The sequence below is a fragment of the Chrysemys picta genome, chromosome 5 (genome assembly GCF_011386835.1).
Source record: "Chrysemys picta bellii isolate R12L10 chromosome 5, ASM1138683v2, whole genome shotgun sequence".
Lineage (NCBI taxonomy): Eukaryota > Metazoa > Chordata > Testudines > Emydidae > Chrysemys > Chrysemys picta.
In genome coordinates, this window is record NC_088795.1 from 9,721,570 (window position 1) to 9,743,737 (window position 22,168).

The 22,168-nt window shown below is 43.3% G+C and overlaps 2 protein-coding genes across 5 annotated transcripts in view; one reads left to right on the forward strand and one right to left on the reverse strand.

Annotated features, from left to right (window-relative positions):
* The window catches only part of CENPC (centromere protein C), an 80,834-nt gene that overhangs the window by 56,722 nt on the left and 1,944 nt on the right, over positions 1-22,168 (reverse strand). Inside the window, exon 1 of one of the 3 annotated variants that reach the window (XM_065595860.1) lies at positions 4,486-4,756. The exons of the other annotated variants lie outside the window; for them this stretch is intronic. Within the exon in view, the coding sequence (XP_065451932.1) occupies positions 4,486-4,500 (15 nt within the window). The 5' untranslated portion in view covers positions 4,501-4,756. Of the gene's footprint in view, positions 1-4,485; positions 4,757-22,168 lie in introns of those variants that run through there. 3 annotated transcript variants of the gene reach the window in all.
* Positions 9,150-22,168, forward strand: part of STAP1 (signal transducing adaptor family member 1) — a 30,981-nt gene continuing 17,962 nt past the window's right edge. The window contains exons 1-4 of one of the 2 annotated variants that reach the window (XM_065595863.1): positions 9,150-9,669; positions 16,532-16,603; positions 19,307-19,420; positions 20,903-20,959. In XM_065595863.1, coding sequence (XP_065451935.1) covers positions 9,547-9,669; positions 16,532-16,603; positions 19,307-19,420; positions 20,903-20,959 — 366 coding nt within the window. In that variant the 5' untranslated portion in view covers positions 9,150-9,546. The remainder of the gene's footprint in view (positions 9,670-16,531; positions 16,604-19,306; positions 19,421-20,902; positions 20,960-22,168) is intronic. The other variant, XM_065595864.1, reaches the window with a different exon arrangement.

Genomic DNA, 22,168 nt, shown 5'->3' on the forward strand with positions numbered 1-22,168 from the left:
GGAAAAACAACATCGCTTGCCTCATAACCTAAGTCGTGCAGAACGCAATGCCATCCACAGCCTCAGAAACGACCCTAACATTATCATCAAAGAGGCTGATAAAGGAGGTGCTGTTGTCATCATGAACAGGTCTGACTACCAGGAGGAGGCTGCCAGACAACTCTCCAATACCAAATTCTACAGGCCACTTTCCTCAGATCCCACTGAGGAATACACTAGGAAACTGCACCATCTACTCAGGACACTCCCTACACTAACACAGGAACAAATCAACATACCCTTAGAGCCCCGACTGGGGTTATTCTATCTACTACCCAAGATCCACAAACCTGGAAATCCTGGACGCCCCATCATCTCGGGCATTGGCACTCTCACTGATGGACTGTCTGGATATGTGGACTCCCTACTCAGACCCTACGCCACCAGCACTCCCAGCTATCTCCGTGACACCACTGATTTCCTGAGAAAACTACAATGCATTGGTGACCTCCCAGAAAACACCATCCTAGCCACCATGGATGTAGAGGCTCTCTACACAAACATCCCACACAGATGGAATACAAGCTGTCAGGAACAGTATCCCTGATGATGACATAGCACAGCTTGTTGCTGAGCTCTGTGACTTTATCCTCACACACAATTATTTCAAATTTGGTGACAATATATACCTCCAGACCAGTGGCACCGCTATGGGCACCCGCATGGCCCCACAATATGACAACATTTTTATGGCTGACCTGGAACAACGCTTCCTCAGCTCTCGTCCACTCACGCCCCTTCTCTACCTACGCTACATTGATGACATCTTCATCATCTGGACCCATGGGAAGGAGACCCTGGAAGAATTCCACCATGATTTCAACAGCTTCCACCCCACCCATCAACCTCAGCCTGGACCAATCTACACGGGAGGTCCACTTCCTAGACACCACAGTACAAATAAGCGATGGCCACGTTAACACCACTCTATACCGAAAACCCACCGACCGCTACGCCTACCTTCATGCCTCCAGCTTCCACCCCGGACACACCACACGATCCATCGTCTACAGCCAAGCGCTGAGGTACCACCACATCTGCTCCAACCCCTCAGACAGAGACCAACACCAACAAGATCTTCACCAAGCATTCTCAAAACTACGATACCCACACAAGGAAATAGAGAAACAAATCAACAGAGCCAGACGTGTATCCAGAAACCTCCTGCTACAAGACAAGCCCAAAAAAGAAACCAACAGAACTCCACTGGCCATCACCTACAGTCCTCAGCTTAAACCTCTCCAACGCATCATCAGTGATCTACAACCCATCCTGGACAATGATCCCTCACTTTCACAGACCTTGGGAGGCAGGCCAGTCCTCGCCCACAGACAACCCGCCAACCTTAAGCATATTCTCACCAGCAACCACGCACCGCACCATAACAACTCTAACTCAGGAACCAACCCATGCAACAAACCTCGATGCCAACTCTGCCCACATATCTACACCAGCAGCACCATCACAGGACCTAACCAGATCAGCTACAACATCACCGGCTCATTCACCTGTACGTCCACCAATGTTATATATGCCATTATGTGCCAGCAATGCCCCTCTGCTATGTACATTGGCCAAACTGGACAGTCACTACGCAAGAGGATAAATGGACACAAGTCAGATATCAGGAATGGCAATATACAAAAACCTGTAGGAGAACACTTCAACCTCCCCGGCCACACAATAGCGGATGTAAAGGTAGCCATCTTACAGCAAACAAACTTCAGGACCAGACTCCAAAGAGAAACTGCTGAGCTCCAGTTCATTTGCAAATTTGACACCATCAGATCAGGATTAAACAAAGACTGTGAATGGCTAGCCAACTACAGAAGCAGTTTCTCCTCCCTTGGTGTTCACACCTCAACTGCTAGCAGAGCACCTCACCCTCCCTGATTGAACTAACCTCGTTATCTCCATACTGATTTATACCTGCCTCTGGAAATTTCCATTACTTGCATCTGAAGAAGTGAGGTTCTTACCCACGAAAGCTTATGCTCCCAATACTACTGTTAGTCTTAAAGGTGCCACAGGACTCTCTGTTGCTTTTTACAGATTCAGACTAACACGGCTACCCCTCTGATACTTAACAGTCAAAATGAACAGGAGTACTTGTGGCACCTTAGAGACTAACAAATTTATTAGAGCATAAGCTTTCGTGGACTACAAAACAGTCAAAATGTGATTCTGAGTGTACAGCTACTGGTAACTCAAACCCATCTTTAAAATCTGGAGCAGATCCCACCTGTTATCACATGAGAAGCAGAAGACTGAAGAGTTACAAGCCTATGGATATGGTATTGCTTGAGAAAATTTTACTTGTTGCTAGTTCTGTTTCTCATAGTCCTTAGAAGGCCATGTCTAGGACCTGCTACCAGAAAATGGAGACGGGAATATTTAACATTTATGAGACTCTCCAACAGCTGAGGAAAACTGCCTGAGAAACTTTAAACACAATAGCACAAAGTTCACACAAAATCCAACTACTGTAAAACTAAGTTTGATAGGAAATCATGTATTGCATTGTGGAAGCCTGCTTAACAACAGTGTTGTGGTAAGACAGCAAGTTTAAAACACATATGTAATACACATGGTAGAACAAGCTATTGGTAATTAATCTACAAACTCTTAAGTAAAAAGCATTTGTCTGCATCTCAGAATGATTACTCAGACTGACCTACAGAAGTCACCTTTAAAAATGAACTGCAACGGATTTTTTTTAATTTAAATTTTTTTTTAGTTGATCCCAATTTTTGCTTCTTCATGAATCATTTGCTTAAAAAAGGACTAAATATTAGTTTAGCCAAAAAAAGGTTTGCGTATGTTTTCTTTATTTAGCCTGAGAAATATTAGGATGTCAATCCTGACCTGCCCTGAAATTGCTGGCGAACTCGTTGGTAATCTCAAATGTGTATGAAAACCTCTCACACCTTAACTAAAGAATTGGGAATTCTGGAACTTCAGGAAAGACTTTCTTTCTCATAAATGTTTTTGAATGTTTTTTTTTAAGTCATCATTAAAAATCTATTCAATTTAAACTGCTGAGCTTTCAGTCCTTTGTGTTGTCATAATCCCACTGGTTCTTCTACATAGTTCCAGACCTGAATTTCTAATATTTAAAATAAGTACATCATAAAGAAGCATCATAAAGAACACAGACTTCTTTCCCCCCTTTGCAGGTCACCATTAACAAGTCAACATTTGCCATTATATACCAGTTACCATAGTTATTTCCTATTATAACTACATAAGAAAACTTCTCCAATAACCCTAATGCGCAGTAACTGCTGGGAATTGTTGAGTTTAACGAGGATCCTGCTGTAGCAGGGAGTACTAGAAAACAGATTATCAAGTACATTAAAATGTCTGGATGATAGGCACTTCCTAAACATCCCCTTGTGTGAGACAAAAAGCCCCAGCACAGGAGACTTAGGGCTTGTCTACACTACCGCGCGGGGTCAATCTAAGATATGTAACTTCAGCTAAGTGAATAGCACAGCTGAAGTTGACATACTTAAATCTACTTACCGTGGTGTCTTCACAGTGGTAAGTCAACAGCTGACGCTCTCCCATCAACTCTGCTTGCACTTCTTGTTCTGATGGAGTAGCGGAGTCGACGGGAGAGCACTCACCGGTCGATTTATCAAGACGCGATAAATCAACCCCCGCCGGATCGATCGCTGCCCGTCGATCCAGCAGGTAGTGTAGACAAGCCCTAAGAAGCCAGGAAAATCTACCTGGCTTGCAACGTGCAGCCGCCATCACACAGGGCAGCATCAGCCCACTTGCAACAGGAAGGAGACCGCAGGCAAGATGGGCTGGCCTGTGCCACAGGTAGAGTGGACAGCTGACACCACCTTAACACCTACATCTGATTGGCTCTGCCCACTGTTGTATGCTTAGGCAGTCAGCTCCATAGGGCATGGGGGGCAAGCTTTGTATCCATACAGTGCCTAGCACAATGGGGCCCTGGCCTATGACCGGGGCACTTGGGTGCTATTGTAATACACCTAAAGATCTACCCCCTGGGAGGGGGCGCCTGGGTGCTACCGTAACCCACCTAAGAAATAACTACCCCCAGAGGGGCTCCTGGGTGTTACCATAATACACCTAAGAAATAACTACCCCCAGAGGGGCTCCTGGGTGTTACCGTAACACACCTAAGAAATAATTACCCCCAGTGGGATTCCTGGGCACTACCGTAACTCACCTAAGAAATAGCTACCCGCCGGGGGGCTCCTGGGCACTACCGTAACGCACCTAAGAAATGACTCTGTCCAGGTAGGGTCCCCACATTCACCTCCCCAACCCCGCCCGGCATCCTGCCCCGGAAACCACCCCCCGCCCAGCAGCCTCAGCCCAGACCAAGGCGGGGGGGGGGGGGGGGGGCCGCCAGCAGTAACCAGGCTCGGGCCGAGGCACCCCCAGACCCTCCCCCCGCTCTCTCACCAGCGGCTCCGCCATGTCGGCGCCAGCGCTCCCTCAGGCCCGCGCCGCTCCCGGTCCAGATCGCGCCCGCGCGCGCCGCCCGTCTCCGCTCCGGCTATTTGAAAACTCGGGGCTCCTCCGCTGCGCACGCGCTCCCGCCGAGGGAGGGGATGGGGAACGCTCATTGGTTAACGGGGGCGTGCGTCAGAGAGAGCCGTTCCCTCCTCATCGCCTGCCGGGGGGGGGACCGCGCCTGCGCACGAGACCCTGTTTCCCACCGAGTCGGCGGCCCTAGGCGGGAGGGGTCAGAGTAGAGCCAGGGAGCAACTTCGCACACCCGCCCCCCCCCCGGCCCCGCCCCTCGGCACACCTGCCCGTATCCCCGCCCCCAGGCACACCTGCCCGCCCCCCGCGCGCTCCCGTGCGTCCCTCCGCCCCACGGGCACATCCTCGCTTATCCCCGCTGCCCTCCGCGCGCGCCCCCGCCCCCAGGTACCCCGCCGTCCGCGCGCCCCCGTGCATCGCTCCCGCCCCCCCAGTCACATCCTCGCTTATCCCCGCCGCCCTCCGCGCGCGCATCTGCCCCCCAGACCCCCATTCTGTCCGGCCCGCGCACACATGCCTCGCCCCCTTGTACACCCAGCCCTGCCGCCTGGGCACACCTCGCCCCCCCAGCCGGCCCCCCACACCTCGCCCCCCACGCAGTCTCCCTCACACTCACTCAGCACCTTTGCCCACCCAGGCTTTGTTTCATTGTGTGCCCACTCCGCACGCCTCCGCCCTTCCCTACCCCTGAACCACCCACTTACCCTACCCACCCATTGCCCGTGCATGCTGTCGCCTCCCGCCACGCCTCGCTGCCTCACACAGACACCAGCCTCCCCCACTCCATCCTCTACCACACAGCCCTCACTCCGACCTGTGCCCACCCTTTCAAACACATGCCACTTCCTTGCCTGCTCTCACCCACCCCTTTTTACTCACACTTGGCCGCTTTCGCACACCGTGCTATCCCACGCCCTGCTCTTGTGCATTCATATACCATCCCTTTGCAAGCTCCTAGACATACACCCCACTCACCCTCTTGTTGCATCAGCCACGCTAAGCTAGCCTGTCATGAACTCGCAGCCCCTCATGCCTTCGCTCTGAGCTGTGTGGTAAATAGTAAACGATCGCAGCAAGTAATGTGGCAGAGCCAAGGCTAGAATCCCGGCGTCTTAGACCCACAGCCAATGCCTGACCCCCTCAATCAGTGGTTTACAGACCAGCTGTAGAATCTCTGGGGTGCTGAGTCAGCCCCCTGGAGAAATGTGGTTAATAGACTGGTTTTCATTTGTAGAACCCAAAGCAGTTCACAAAGGTGGGTACAGTTGGTATGGCAACACCCATTTTTTCCATGTTCTCTGTGTGTGTGTGTGTATATATATATATACATCTTCCTACTGTATTTTCCACTGCATGCATCTGATGAAGCAGGTTTTAACCCACGGAAGCTTATGCCCAAATAAATTTGTTAGTTTCTAAGGTGCCACAAGTACTCCTTGTTATTCTCTAAAGATACAGTACTCGCTGTGCAAGATTCTCACTCCTGCATATTGGCTGCCTAACATGGGACAGGTGCTATTCTAGCTTTGAGGCCCATGTTTTTATTATTATTTGTTTTGTTAAGGGCTGTAAAATGCGTGTCTCATTTTCTGGGTGCCCAGCTCTGGATACAAGGGCCTGACTTTTTAGGAGCGCTGAACACCCCTCACTCAAATGGAGATTCATTGAAGCTGCTGGTGCTTAGCTCTGCTAAAATCTAGGCTGTTGGTGCCAGAGGTGAGCACCTAAAAATTGAAGAATCAGAGGCCCTTTTTGAAAATGTGTCCCATAGAAATTGGAGGGACAGGGAAGCTCTGTCATTTGACCATTCTGGTCCCTTTTTGGCAACAAGCTGCATAGTCTGCTTATGGCAGAAACCACATGCTCCAGCTGTTCATCCATTCCAGCTGTGTGCTGCTGAGTACATTCTCTTTCCTAGGGTACCTCTCTTGTGGTCAGGCCTGGATTATTTTTAAATTCACAGTCTAACAGTCCATTACTATTGTGACCACAAACACCAACCAGACATCAGCCCTGTGACTCTGGCAGTTTCTACCATCTTTCTCCATTGGCATAACTGACACACAATCACATCGAGTATTCGGATAAGGGCAATTTCTCAAACATTTTACTTGTCCCAGAAAATTGCATCTTGCTTAAAAATGAGTGTTGTAATGGGATTTGCATAGGTAGATGTACATAGAGACACACTAGATTCTGCAAAAATGTAGAAGTAAAGACATTTTGAAGTCTTCTGATTTCAGCCTCAGAGATACTCTCATTTGTCTGAGGCTGGAGTAGCCCATTGGGGTCCTTCCGGCAGCCAAAAATAGCAGGAGTTCAATGGCATTGTGGTGATAGCCCTGGCATTCCTTCTAAACTGGAGTTCAAAGGGAGTGGCAGAGAGCCATTATAGTCAGTTCAGTGCCATCCAAGAAACATCTGTGCTAGTGATATTCCCTGGTAAAAAGCTCTGCTGTCTTCATGGTACCTTTTCTCCACTGGAGTGGAGTAAAAGGGCCATAGGGCAATGCAGAATAGGTTAGCATCTTAACAGAGGTTTTGAGGGGATCCGCTAGAGCCAAATGCCTCAAGTGAAAAAATCTAAGTTTTATGAAAATATAAAACAATATTGAAGATGTGCCTGGAATTTATCTGGTTGTTGTTTTGTTTAGTTTTATAAAAACAAAGTCACAAGAAGTTTTTGGAAACAGGTTGTGAAAATTACCTTCCCCAGTGGAAAAGGTATCATGGATGACATTTCATCATAAATGACACATCTCAAAAGAAAGGGAAGCTTCAAACAGGTCTAAATGCCACCTCTTAAAGGGTACAACGTATCCTACAGTTTGTGTGTTCAAAAAAAAAAAAAAAAAGATGAAAACTTCAAAAGGGAAACTGTCACACTCTGCTATAGAGCTGAGAAGGCAACTCACTGAGAACAAACAGTCACTTTAAAATACAACCAAAAAAGTAATTTAAAAAAAGAAACATTATTTATTTAGGAATAGTTAAGAGGTTTACAAATCCTTGTTATTTAAATATCAGTGACAAAACAAGATTTCCACAGCAAGCTTCTGTTTAGAGAAACATCACACATTGATATACTTTAATATGGTAACACCCTGTTACAGAGATGTGGTGATTAAAGAGTGAGAATCTTTACACTGTATGTGACATGCTGTTTCTGGTGATTTTTTTAAAAAGAAGCATTCTTAAGAGTTAATAAACAAAGGAACTGATACTCCAGCACCCTACAATGTATATAGTCATTCACGTCCCTGCAATGTGAGTATAATGCTACCATTCTGATTTACTAGCATTTTACACCCGTTTTGCATTCGTGATGTACAAACACCCACATAAATTGCAGCACAGTGATCAGTCAGGTCTAGTATTATTTAGATAGTAATGCTTTAGATCTCAAGGGTCTACCTCTGAGTTGAAAAAAAAATCTTTTGGGGTCAAAACCTTCACTAAATCATGTTGTAATCTGTCAATGTAGTAAGAATGCATCAATGTAGTAAGAATGTATCAGTTATTACATGTTGATTTCTGTTTTGAACTGATGGTGGTTTTAGACTGTGCTGGCTTTCCAAGGCTGGGAGTATAGTAAGTGCCCCTCTTTAGCTACTGAATGTCGCAAAAATGGTGCATATCTTGCCCCATTGCTGAATTGCCCCAGTAGAGTCAAGTTCTGCCATTTTACTACAAAAACATGCCAAAAGTAGCACAATTGGAAAAAATTTGCCATCTAATAAATTCTTACAAAAAGTTAATAATATGGACTTTTCCAAGAAGTCATTACTTGCAGAGTAAAAATAGATATTTTACTTTCACATAGTTCTGGGAAGTACCAGATTTTCTGATATTCTTGCCTAGCAATTGCACAGTCTAAAAGTTCCTTTGCAAGCAGGTCACATATATTGGATCTGTGTGAAGATTGCAGGGAAGCAGAAAAGGAGCCCTGAAGGTAACCCACAAGAATAAGGGGGAGAAATGTGTTCCCTTTTTCTACAGCACGCTTTCAAATACTTTTTGCTTGTTTAAAGCAACAGAGGGTCCTGCGGCACCTTTAAGACTAACAGAAGTATTGGGAGCATAAGCTTTCGTGGGTAAGAACCTCACTTCTTCAGATGCAAAGAATTTGCTTGTTTGTTACCTATAGAAATATCCCAATGTCTTGCTCTCCCTGTTCTTTCTTGAGGATTTCTGGAAGGGACACAAACCTGAAGATAAATCCTGGCCCTGTTGAAGTCAACAGGAGTTTTGCCATTGACTCCAGTAGGGCCAGAATTTCACCCTGGGAAAGGGAACTCTCCCACACTTTGTCTGAACTTTTGGGGATGATGGATTTTTCACAACGAAAGTTTTCCCCCCAAGTGTTTGTCAGAAATCTGAGTTACACATGCATCAACAACAAAAACAGCAGTTTTCACTAAAAATACCTTCTTCTCTCAATCACTCTTATGTCAGAATTCCACCAGATCTCCAGCAAAAGCAATTGTCAGACGTTCTTAATGTAAAAAGCCAAGTGGAATTTTAAAAAGCCAAAACAAACATTTCAGAAGCAGACGGGCACAATCTCTCTTTCTTTGCAGATCACCTGTAAAGATTCCAGAGTCTGTGAACTGTGAGAGGGAGGTTTCTCTGACAGACCCCCAACTAAATCCAGTAATGATAATCCTGGTAAGAAATGGCATAATTATCATTTGTGATTGTGAACCTTGGTCTGCAGGATGGAAACATACAAATAGCGGGCTAGGAAAGTTCCCTTTAATCCATTTAACCTTGTTCCTCTTCGGATTATACAGTGAGCAAGGGTCTGTGCGGTGTGTTGTTTATTTAAAAATAACTACCGAGACTTCCTCTTTGTACCGTCACCTTGTTCTCTCAAACCGGGGTGAGCTTTCCTTTGCCAGAGGCTGAAGATAAGCAGACAAGAATACACAGAGGAAAAGAACACAGCCAAGATTCAGCGGATAGGGAGGGAGCAGGATGGCTGAGCCTGAGAAAATCCCTGAACCAGCCCCACGACGAATCTTCCAGGAGAGACAGAGGATTACTGCTCTTCCTCTGTACTTTGAAGGGTTTCTATCTATCAGACGTGCACAGTACCAGGTAAGGTGCACAATCCGAGCAGCTATGTTCAATTAAACTTTTTCTGAGAAATGTGTTGTAACTCATTACAGGTTTTGAGACCTGTTCCTGAGGGCTGGTCTGCAGCACCCCAACCTGCACTGAAATAATTAAATCTGTTTTAATTCACACCTTTAGTTATTTTAGTGAAAGTCCTGTGCACACTTTATTTCAGAATAGAAGTGTCCCATTACAATTTAGTTGAAGTCAATTTTTTACCAATTTAAGCAAAAGCAAAATCAGAAACTCTTATTCTGAAGTAAGTATCTACACTGAAATAACTAAAGGTATGAATTAAAACAGATTTAGTTATTTCAGTCAAGTTTGTGTGTAAATAAAATCTGAGTATCTCTTGGCAGTTTCTGCTGTTGCATCAGGGAGTAATAGTTCCCATACTTGAAACTACTTTTTTTTTGCTTTCAGATCCTTATTTATATATATTCAACTAAATAGACTCTTTAACAAAATAATATAAATATAAAATGTACCATAATAGTCTCCATATTTCTAGACATGCATTTCCTTTTATGTAGACAATATTATAAGAAGCAAAGATAGAGAAAGATGTTGATTTCTGAAGCTGTAGTTTATTTTGGGTTTTCCAATGGACTCTTAGTCCATCTCAGTTTTATTCTGTATATATGTATATTTATATTTGTATATATGTATATTTTATTCTGTATATATGTATATTTATTCTGTATATATGTGTATTTATTCTCTATAAATGTATATAATCAAAACAACTGCATTACACACCATAATAATTATTCAGCACCCCATCTTTTTTTTTTTTATAATCTACAGGAAAGTTGATTGAGACTGATTTCAGAGCTGCAATAATGATGAGACACTTAGATTACATTTTAAGCCACAAGAACAAAGTTTGATTTGTTTATATTGTTCTGAAATATCCCATACTAGTCTTAAACCTGAAATTCTCCGTCATCTAGCATTTAAAATGAGCATGTCTTACAATAATTAAAAATATATAATGCTGAAATAATTAACTTTTATTTATGGACTACTTTGGAAACACAGGACAGTGGAATTTTTCTGAGGCAGGATAATAATTTATGCCCTGGTCCTGTATGCATGTGTGAACATTATTAGTAAGTATTTACAGATCAGGTCCTTGAACATACTGATTGCTTTTTAGTATATATTTCTTTATTTTAGCTCCTGATAGCGATCATTAGAGTTAAAATTGCAAAACAGTTTCCATTATAATCCTTTCGCCTACCCAGTCATGGCTATAAAAGATTTAATATTTTCTGTGCTTGATCACTGCTCAAATATGATTTTTTTCAAAAATAAGTTTGAAGGTAAACTTGTATTTCCCCATTATTCGTTTTTAGTAGACTCGGGGGGGAGGATGCACTTTATCTCACAAAGAGAAAAGTAACTACTACCTTTTTTTTTTTTTTTTAAACTACAGTATAGCAAGAGGAAGTTCGGAACAGTGATATTTTTGAACATTGCTATTAATGATGTATCCCAACATGGAAGATTGGTTGAAGTTTCATTATGCTGCATAACAGTCCAGAAATAAACAACAGATATTTTTCAAGTTCCCCCATATGTGGAAGCTTTTAAAACCCACTCTCTCTCTAGAGTCACTAGCTCACATACTGGCAGTTCACTGCATAACACTGAGATCATACATGTAACTGATCATTTTTCAGAACTGCAATATGATTTTCTTGGGCATCAGAAAAAGCCATGGAAACTTGTAGTGAGACTATTCATTTCAGGAATGGGAGTGGTATGTTACAGAACTAATATCTGTTAGTCTTAAAGGTGCCACAGGACTCTCTGTTGCTTGTTACAGAACTGCATTTCTGATGAAATTTTAATAATGGGAGGGGTTGCTATCAAGGTTAGGTCAAAAGGGTCCAGGAGCAGGGGTATAACAATAGATATTAGCAAAAGTTTGGCTTTTGCAGACATTTACACTCCATCTGTATTCCTCTTTCCCTCTTTATGGTCTTAACTTAGCCCTCAACCCTGCCGAGAGATTCACATAGGTGGACCCTTATGCCCATGCAGATTCCTTTTCGGGAGCAGGGCTTTCGGCCATGCGTTCTCTAGGGCCTGGAGTCTGTCTGTATCTGTATTTTAAAGCACCATGCACATTTATGGTGCCATGTAATTAATAATAATGATTGGGTATGCTAAGATAGTCAAAAGATTTGAAGGCAGCTTCAATACATAGATGGGATGGAATAAAGATACTTCTGCCCATCTCTGCTCTCCATAATTGTTTTGCCTGCCACCAGAAAAGATCAGTTTCCCTAGAATGTTGTTTCAGCAGGGGGTTAAAACTCTAGCAGGTCTCCCCAAGCTCCCCTAGGGGTGTGCGGTGTTGATAAACATAGTGGGGATTGCTGGTAGTATGTGAAACCTAATATGTGTAGCAGTGAAAGGGATAAAATAAAAATAAACAGAGCCATTGACAAAATGTGTACTGAGGTGATTACAGATGGTCCTAGACAAATGCAACACCCACCCACTGCTACACCAAGGGATCAGCGTAAATTTAAGGTGCAATACCTCAGAAACCGTCATGGCTAGAAATATTGTAAATGGTGTCAGCTGTTGTGGTCCAGGGGAGATAGCATTGCTCAGCTCCTCTGAATATCAGGTCATTTACTTAGGCCTAAAGGAGAGTTTAGGAGCCTAACTTTTAGACTTTCATTTTTGAAAATCTTGATGTTTCAGGACCAATACATGACTGAAGCTCTCATCTTGGACCAGTGATTAGAAAAATAAAAACTTCAATCTGAGATACGACCATCATTAACAGTGTTATGCTTGTATACGGAGCATACTATAAAATAATTTAATAGAACGTTTATGTGGGACCGTTCATCCTGAAATAGCCTCCAAAACGTCACATACTGAAAGACAGCCAGCTGTAGGGAGAGAAGATGATGACCCACTGGCACACAGTACGCAATGTAACAGACTGAGGAGGGGAAAACATTGGCTAGGAAGACCAGGACAGTACACCTCTCTTCCAAACTTTCACATGCAATCTTTTATGATCAAGCGGAGCACCAGGAGCTCTGTGTTTGAGGTATCCGTCCAAATGTGTATCTGCTATTAATAAAAAGTAGAGCCGGAACCAAGCTGTGAAGTTTGCAGTTGGATCTGGAGTCAAATTTCCCCAAAGACAGGATGTGGCTTGGATCTATGATTCTCGGTCAGGGCCTGTTTATAATAAACAAATTAGATACTGCACATTCATTATTTGCCCTTAAAAGTCTATTTGAATGTGAACCACATGAGCAGACCTCTGTGCCCATGTGGATTCCCCATTGACTTCTATAGGGCTTTGCACAACCAAAAAGTCAACTTGCACAGTTCTTTTTGCAGAATCGGGTCCTTAAAGACCACCTTACCTGTCTCTCCCTGTTCTCCTTTCTGTCAGCTCCAAATAAATGCCAATGTTGATGTCATAATTGGCAGAGCCATGAAAATCAGTCAGAGAAACAAGGATCCTCCATCTGTTTATATCCAAGTCTAAAGAATGACTTCTGTTGACAGTGGTAGGCTAGTTGGCATTGACAGAACATAATTTTGCCAAAGCTACTTTTTAAAGATAGGTATTTTTAAAAATACCTATTTAAAAATTGAGGCACCAGCCATCAGAATTATTTAAATTAAAATTTGGTCAAGAAAAGGTTCATAACATGGAGGAAACTGCAGTGTAGATGGAGCCAGAGAGCACACAGGCGTTACATGCTACTAAGGATGGACGCGGTTGAAAGACAAAAATAGCACAGTGATTCACATGCATAGTAATAGGTAGCACAGTAAACCGAAACACCAAGAAACCACAAGTAAACTACTGATCTTGCTATTCAAATAGCTAGCAGCAATCAGACTTATTCTAAAACATTTCTTCATTTTATCTAGCATGATGGAAATAGCCATGTTTAGTAGCACTTTCCCACCAACAGCTTTAATATTAATAAATGTGCATTTATATAATGCCTCTGCTCTTAATCCCCAAGCCTTTTACAACTAGGAATCGCTTCACTCACCTCTGAAATCCAATAACGCCTTGAGTAGAACGTGGCCATTATTACTCGGGCCACAGCATTATCACACAACAAATCGGAAAAGGGAAAACTAACATTACATGCAATTGAAATGGCAGTTCTGGACAGCCAGTTACAGAGCAGGTGCTATGCTGAGAAGGCAGCACGGGTTCACAGTTTTATTAATTTTAGTTGGAATAAAGGTGACCAAGTCTGTGCACCTTATTTGTAGGCAGTGAGGAGGTTGTTTACCCGTGACCCAAAGACATTCCTGAATGCATAGAGCTTGTAGAGTGACTGGTTTTGCTCATTCTTATTAGGGTGAAATTCATGCCTGTGCAGAGGGTCCATATAAAGACTATGCACTACTTAAGCCTTCAAAAGAGGGGGTTATGGGAGATTAAAGTGGTGCATAGCCCCTGTGTCAGCTCACTGTGTGTGTGTGTGGGGGGGGGAATTCATTGACTTCAATGGAGCTATAGTGGTATGTGGAGAATCAGACCCCTCTTCTTTTACACGTTATCCAAAGTGGGGAGCCTGACAACTATATCTGTATGAGAGGATCAGGTCTCCCGAGTACTCATTTTCAAAAGTAAATCTTCTTCTCGTAAAATGTTGCCAATTTCCTTGGTCTAAATTGTAGCTTTGCCACAAGGTCATTTTTGAGAAGCAGATAAAGATTCACAGTCTGCGTCTGCTTTGCAACGGGGCTGGAGAGGAACATACCATGTATCAGCTCCATGCTTGGTGCAGTGTACATCCCTCAGTTTATCAGTTCAGGGGTTACAAGGATGCTGTGGGGAGAAGCACACTAGTCCACAAGTGGTTCTGGAGAACTCCTGAAAAGAATTATTAGGAGACTGAAATCTATGGGGGAGAGGTCACCAGGTAGAGGTTTGGGGGGAAATATCCTGCATGCCTTAGTTTGTCAGGCCTCGCACACTTGCAGTTTTTACCCTTGTGTGAGAAACTCTCCCCTTTTTTTGCCAAAAAAGTACATCTATTTTACAGTTTTACTATCTTCATTCACTAGTCCATAATTAAGGCCCTTCTTTTTTGTTTCTCTTTTTAAACCAAATTTTACTAAAAAATCCCCAGGTTTTACAAAGGGTTTTACTGATTTTTCACCTGAATTTTGGAGCACTCAAGTATGTGACCATTCTGGTTATTTAAAAAAAAAATCCAATCCATGACATTAGGTGGATGGGTTTAGGTTACTAATAAATTAGTCTAAGTGTAAATGTGAGGTTGTCTGTTAAAATAAGGCAAGGTAGTGGAAGAGACACAGGCCTGCATGGGCATATGTATACATACTGTTAATGTAGAGTTCATGAAATACACCACAGCCTGAAACTGCTTTTACGTTCAATACTCTTCCTTTTCTCTATCCTGTCTCTCAATATTAACCACCCTCGTATTTACCCAGAAAACTATTACGTTAATTTTATGCACTGATTTTCACTTGTTTTTTAATTTTTGTAATGAACACCAATAAATACTTGGGCAATTTTAAACAAATAAAATCCCCAAATGAAAGGCTTTGCCCATAATATATGCTTCTCATGCATCCTCAGACAAGAGACCAGAGTGTTTAATTGCAATTGTCTTACAGCCTTTCCCATCACTAACTAACACGTTCATTGCAGGGAAGATTGAGAACAATAAGGCAATGGTTGGTTGCAGATCGATAGTCTTTCGTCATTGAAAGGGGAAGTAGATAAAGAGTCACTGTGAGTGTAACAATCTAGCTTCAGGTTAGAGGGAGATATTGCTGAACAAACAAACCAGTACAGTTAATATTAATCTTTGTGGGACTAGATTGTTCAGGGGAACAATGACAGGATGTGGAGGCTTTCATCTCTCAATTTGTTTGCCTTCCACTAGTTTCCATTTGGCCCAGGTTAGTAGAGACATTATCGGATGACTATTTTACAGCCTGTATATCAAATCTCCCACTGAAATCAATGATAGAATCCTAGAAATGTAGATCAAGTCCAGCCCCTTGTGCTGTGGCAGGACCAAGTAAACCTAGATCGTCCCTAACAGGTGTTTATCCAACCTGTTTTTAAAAACCTCTAATGATGGGGATTCCACGTGATTGTTTCTGGGTGATAAGCACTTTAAAAAAAAAATCAGATCCCACTTAGTTAAGTACTTAGTGTGACATCCTGACACCCCAATATTCATCACTGTCATGTAATTAGGATGTGTTTTGTACAAAGTATGTCTTGTGAGGTATTCTAAAGGACTTGATCTGCTAGACATTTTTATGCAATTTAGGGAGAGCAATGTGAAAAATAAAAGCTATTAAACAGTTCTCTCCCCCAGGCTGGAGCTCACATTTTAAATAAGGGGCAAAAATGTCAAAAAATATAAACTATTTGGTCATCAGTACTGAGAAATTGTCAGTGCTATTGATAATCCATACTGATACCAATACTTGGTCAGTTACCATAACCAAGATATTGAACGTGGATCACTACGATGCTACTCTAGTTTTAAACTTGAATAACTCCAGTGAAGCCAATAGAGTTACAGTGGCGTAAACTGGAGTAACACAGTAATGAATCAGCCCCGAAGTCTATATATCGGAACTCCTGACCTGGAATGAAATAATTTTACAAATTGTTTCATTTACTGGAAGTTAGAAGCAGAAGGTCTTTGACCTTTACCAAACTATAAAGCACTGAAATAAACCCACCTGGGTTATGGTAATTTTCTTATCCATATTTCATTCACTTTTCTTTGGGGGCTAAAAAGATTTTTTAGGTAAACTGACACTTGTTCTTTTCAAACAGGATTTTGAACAGTACTGGACAGAACTCAGAGGAACTACACTTTTCTTTTATAGTGATAAGAAAACCCCAACCGTGAGTAGTAAAACATGCTTGTGTGTATGTATATATGATTATTTTTAGTAGTCATTTTCACCGAGTATATATTCATTTACTGCAAGTGCCTCTCCCATCCCTGTAACCATGGAACATGTATCAAGCACTGTAACAGAGAGCCTGAGCTACAGCATATAAAGTGAACAAAATAATAAAAATAATGTGTCTGCTCCTAACAAAATGACTAAGAACCTTCCTTCAGGCTATTCTGTGTATTCACTTTTGAGATGAGAATTAATTGAAGCCACCCCATTTACCATACAGGGTCATTCAAGAACATGTTGCACACGGCACTTATTAGAGCAGGGGGGTTGTCCAGTCCTTGACTAAGACTTTCCCTCCCTCATGTTTACCTCAGATGCAACTGCTGTATGTGTGTATACACTTTTTTAACTGTTTGGAGATCAGTCAGGGTGAAAGGTGCGGTATAGTTATAATATGCACATCCTCTGCATCTTGCATATGGGTACTTAAACCAGTCTGTCCAATAAACTGCTCCAACACAGAGCTTCTGCCTTTCTAGCTGAAAATCTGCACCTCAGAAATGAGGACCAATATAAAGCAAAAGTTCTTTCATATCCCACATGGACATAGTCTGTCTTGTTTGAGCTATGGTTGAAATTCTGCTCGCCACAACCACGTGTTGTTTATGTATAGCTTCTCAGAGCAGCATGGGCAGGGTTTTTTTTCTGAGACCCAGTTTATAGATAAGGGCTCCAGTTCTTCTCTCACATACAATATACCCTGTTGTGGATCCATTGACTTCACTGGGTTTATTCTTGATTACACTTGTGCAAATGAAGAGCGTATCAGCCCTGTTGCTTTAGGCATTCTTTATAGCATGGTTTATAACATGACTCAAACCAAAAACTCCAATCCACATTGCTCAGTGAAACTACTTCAGTTATATTAGCAACAACTCTGTTCAATGAATGGAGCTGTAAGTGCTGTTCATTTCAAATCAGAAGGTGACTGAGCAAGACACTCACACCAGCAATTGTCAGTAATTACCCTAAAGAATTAACACACTTTTACTGTACATTTCCACAGAACTCAAGCAACATCCCCAAAATGTTCCCCATCACAGGCTGTACATACTGAAATGGACTCATGATGGGAGAAAGATGTTTTCTCCTTTATCTTTTTCTCCAGCAGATCCATGCATAGTCAGACACCTCCTGTGCCCCCAAAAGTTAACCACAACAGAACTTCTAGAGGAAACATTTAGTGAAGTACTGTAACTCCTGTTGTTAGTCTACAAGGCTCGAAGCTAGAACGTTGTGTGGGTGTTTTGTGTAAGAAGTGTCACCTTAAAGCTGCATTTCCCGGCTTTCTAACATTTGTTATTTGTTTTTCACTGTAGCTCTACTGTTCTTGCCAGTGGCATGCTTGGGGGAACCTTAGGGCAGAGAGAAGAGTTTTACCACTTCATCTCAGTATAAAGTAGCCACAGTGAAGTGGCCTCAGAGCAGTCAGATGTCCACAACAGACACCCCCTGGAGAAGGGGCAGCCTGGGAAGGGAGAGCGCAGATGAGGAGAGCTCAAACTAAAGTTTATGAGCCTATCAACAGCATGTGTCATCCATATGCACCCCTTGCTGCCAGGTCCAGCAGTGAAGGTGCACCCTTCCTCCATTTCCCTGAGTGGCTTTAGCATGTCACACAGCATCCCTATTACCAAGGGTCTGATTTACTACTGGGAAGTTCACAGAAATGCATGACTGAACTACACCCAGGCTTCTCAGCCAGGAAACAGACTACTTCTGAGTTTATCAATCCCACAGCCAAGCCCTTTGCTAACTCTCATCCTTGATTTTTCTGCCGGAGCCAGGGCTTTCCTGCTAACTGCAACTCTTCTCCCGACGACACATGGCTGTAGGGAGCCCAGCCTGTGAGGAGCTATTTCCTTTCCTTGGGAACCCCTCTTCTTAGGAGTAGTCTCCCTAACTGACATCTGGTGCCTTTTATCAGAGGCAGGTGGTCATTAGCCGCCAATCAGCCACTTAAGGAGTTGACTGCTTACAGGTGAGCTGAGCTCATTCTCCTTAAAGATGCCTGTCGTGGGTACAGTGGACCCTGACTTCCCTTAAAGGGGCAAGCCACCCCATGACGGGCCCTATACCGCCAATAAATAACATTTATTCATATTGTGTGTTTATTGGCATGATAGGGCCCATATATTTTACCCTGCCCTCTCTGCTGAGTGGGCCCTTCCTAGAGTTTCTCCATGCAGGACAACCTCTGTCCCACCATTTAATTATCTCTTGCTCCAAAGAGACTAAACTTTTTATGCTCCTCTATTGCAGCTAATGAGACCCACCATATTTGGCTGCCAGAGTGAATCAGTAAAATAGCTACATCTCCACATGGGACACATCAATGTAACCCAGGGCTGAATCTAGCACAATTTGTAATCAGTCTGGGAATGTTGTTAAATTCTGGGATCCGTGCTGCATACCCACACTGAAGAGTGGTGAGAAGTTTGCCCAAAATGTATATTGTAGCTGAAAATAGCTTCTAAAAGAAGCAATGACAGACTTTGTATTGCCATGTATGTTAATGGCACCAATCTGAAATTTAAGAAAACCCTGGAGTGTTCTTGTTTCAGTTAGTGTCTGCTGGGAACAGCTGACTTGTTTAGATGTGCTCTAATGCGTGCCCCATCTCTCTTTCCTTTCTCAGTATTTAGAGAAACTAGAGCTGACGAATTTGACATCAGTAGTGAACGTTTATCCAGAGGAAAAGTGCAGTGCACAGTTTATCCTGATGCTGAGAAATGACAAAGTGGAGCTGAAGGTGAGTGAACCCAGTGAAGCTGGAAAGGCATGACTTATGCACCTTTGCCCTGTTTGACCCAAGCTGCTCCTGATCCCCATAACATAGCAGAAAGCAATGGCAGGGCTGTTGTTTTCCAAAGGTTGGTGCACGATACCCACTGCCTTTTGGGGGTGGGGAGGGGCATTTTGGAAACAAACATTCTAGTTCGTTTAAATAACAAATGCACGCAGAATGGAACCTCCTGCCTCTGGGAGAGAGCACTGCCACTCCTGGCCTGGGGAGGGGTCTCCAGGGCTTCATCTTCTGGGACCATGGCACTCCCCTCTTTCCAGCCCTGTTGCTCTCTGCTGAAGCGAGGGGGCTCCTCCTTCTCCTCCCCCCGCTCCTCCTGGCCAGTGTCAGGGCTCAACTTCCGCCTGTCTCTACTTTCCCTTCCTCCCATGTCATCTCCTTCACTTATTGTATGCCTTCTATAGCACCCCAAGCACGAGTGGCACCCCATTGTGCGGGGCACTGTACATACACTTAGTCAGAGAGGCCCTCCCTGCCCTAAAGAGGTTACCGTCTAGCTAGGCAAGACAAACAGGACGTGAGGTGAAACAGAGGCACAGAGCTAAGAAGTGACTTGCTCAGAGTCTCACACAGCAAGTCGATGGCAGGGCCAGTTAGGGAACCCAGGTCTGCCTCTGGTGCAGCACTCACTTCCACTTCCCTTCTCTCTCACGTACAGTGAGGGTGAGGGGGAAGGGACGAGGAGAGGAAGAATGGGAAAGGGGATAAGAAAGCAAGAGGGAGTGGTGAAGATGAATGTGGGGCATGGAGTACATGAGGGGGAATAGTACTCTCCCCCCCGCCTCCAAAATAGTTACGTGGGGGTCTTCATCCCCTACTGTGCCACTCCCCATACACACAGAAGCAGAAGTGTAGTGATGAGGTACTGGTGCCTTTGCTTCTCTCTAGAGCACCTGTTCTCACCCTCCACCTCTGCTAAGTACTAGGCAAAGGGAATCAGTTTTCCATAGCCTACCACCCCCTCCACATTATGTGAGAAGGGGTTTGAGGGTGTCATACAGAGGGATTGTACCTGTCTTCAGTCTCAAGGTAGGTAGTCACTATGGCATCCTGAGCATTGAATCAGAGGGGGAGCTGCCAGAGGAGGTCAGAGTTAGGTGACCATATGTCCCGTTTTGACCTGGACAGTCCCTTTAAGCCCTGTCCCAGTGGGGAGGCAGAGCTTGGGCAGGGGACAGGCAGAGCCCTGCGTGGTGTCCCGTTTTCCCTTTGGGAAATATGGTCATCCTAGTCAGAGTACAGATTGAACACTCAGTGGCGGTAGATAAGAGGTGACAGTGAGGAAACCTGGTTTCCTTTGGAAAGTTGTGCTCAAGTCAACTTAAAAATGCAGACTCAGAGGGGATTGTGAGAGGGACACACACAGGAGAGACCAGGGAATACTTGGTTTTGGAGTCACTCTTAGGTTTCTACTTTTTATTCTCTCAGGTCGAGGACTATGACAGTGGGGAGGAATGGAAAGGCTTTATCCTCACAGTCACACAGGTAGGGAAGCTCTTTAGTGCTGGTTCTCAGCAGATGGTAAATTGTATTGTCAATTGCTTGATCACATGTTGGTTTGTATGAAATATACTCGAGACCAAATAACCAATATCAGCCTTGTTTATTGTGGAAAAATCAATAGTATAGTGCAGGGGAAAAAACAGCTCAATACAATACCAGTTTTCAGGAAGCCATCTCATGCCGTATTAAGTTCACCTTACATAGGAGGTGTGCTTCCAAAGTAACACCCCAAGGCTATCCTACCTGTTCACCAGTAAAATGCCTCAGCTGAGGCTAGATTTAGCCAATCATCTTTCCACCTTGTTTTTAATGGTACCAGGTGTACCTCTTATCTCTTTGTTCTGAAGAAATGCATTACCACTACCAAGGTCATGAAGGCACCTCCTAGGCTTGTACCATGGTACAACATCCATCTGCTTAAGCCAAAGCCTACTTCAGCCAACGCAAGGTGTTATAGGATACTGAACATAAGTGAACAGGATTATAGAATTCAGGCCAAGTAAATCGCTACAAATGTGTGTGATTTTGTATCTCACACACAAAGTTACATTGATAGTGTGCTAAATATTAATGTGGTAGTGATTAATTATATCAATATGAATTATTCAAACATATATTAATATGCATTAAAGCATAGTATATATATACACACATATATATATATACACACGTTTATGTATATATATATATATATATATATATATGTTCTAATTGTGTGCTTAATATATATATGTGTAAATAAAATGAATATATGAATTTCATATGAAATGATATACAAATAAATAAAAATCACACACATTTCTAGCAATTACTCGGCCTGAATTCTATAATCCTGTTCACTTATGTTAAGTACCCTTAAGTATACCCTTAAGTATAACACCTTGCATTAGCTGAAGAAGGCTTTAGTTTAGCCCAGCGTACATTTGTAGCGCCCCTCTCCACCTAGTTACCTCCTTTAATGGCAATCCGCTTCCAGGTTTTGATGGACAGGTCTGGGTTCTTTTGGATCCCGCCACACACTCAGCAGGGTGAATCTTTTTTGTTTTCTATGAAATTATTTGGCGGTGCCTCCACCCCCCTCACTCCTTCCTGGCAGGGTCACCAGGGCAGCTTGGGCAGAAAATTCTAACTACAGAGTAATCCCCACTTACTTGCCAGATAGTTGCAGACTTCCAAGAAATAACACAACAC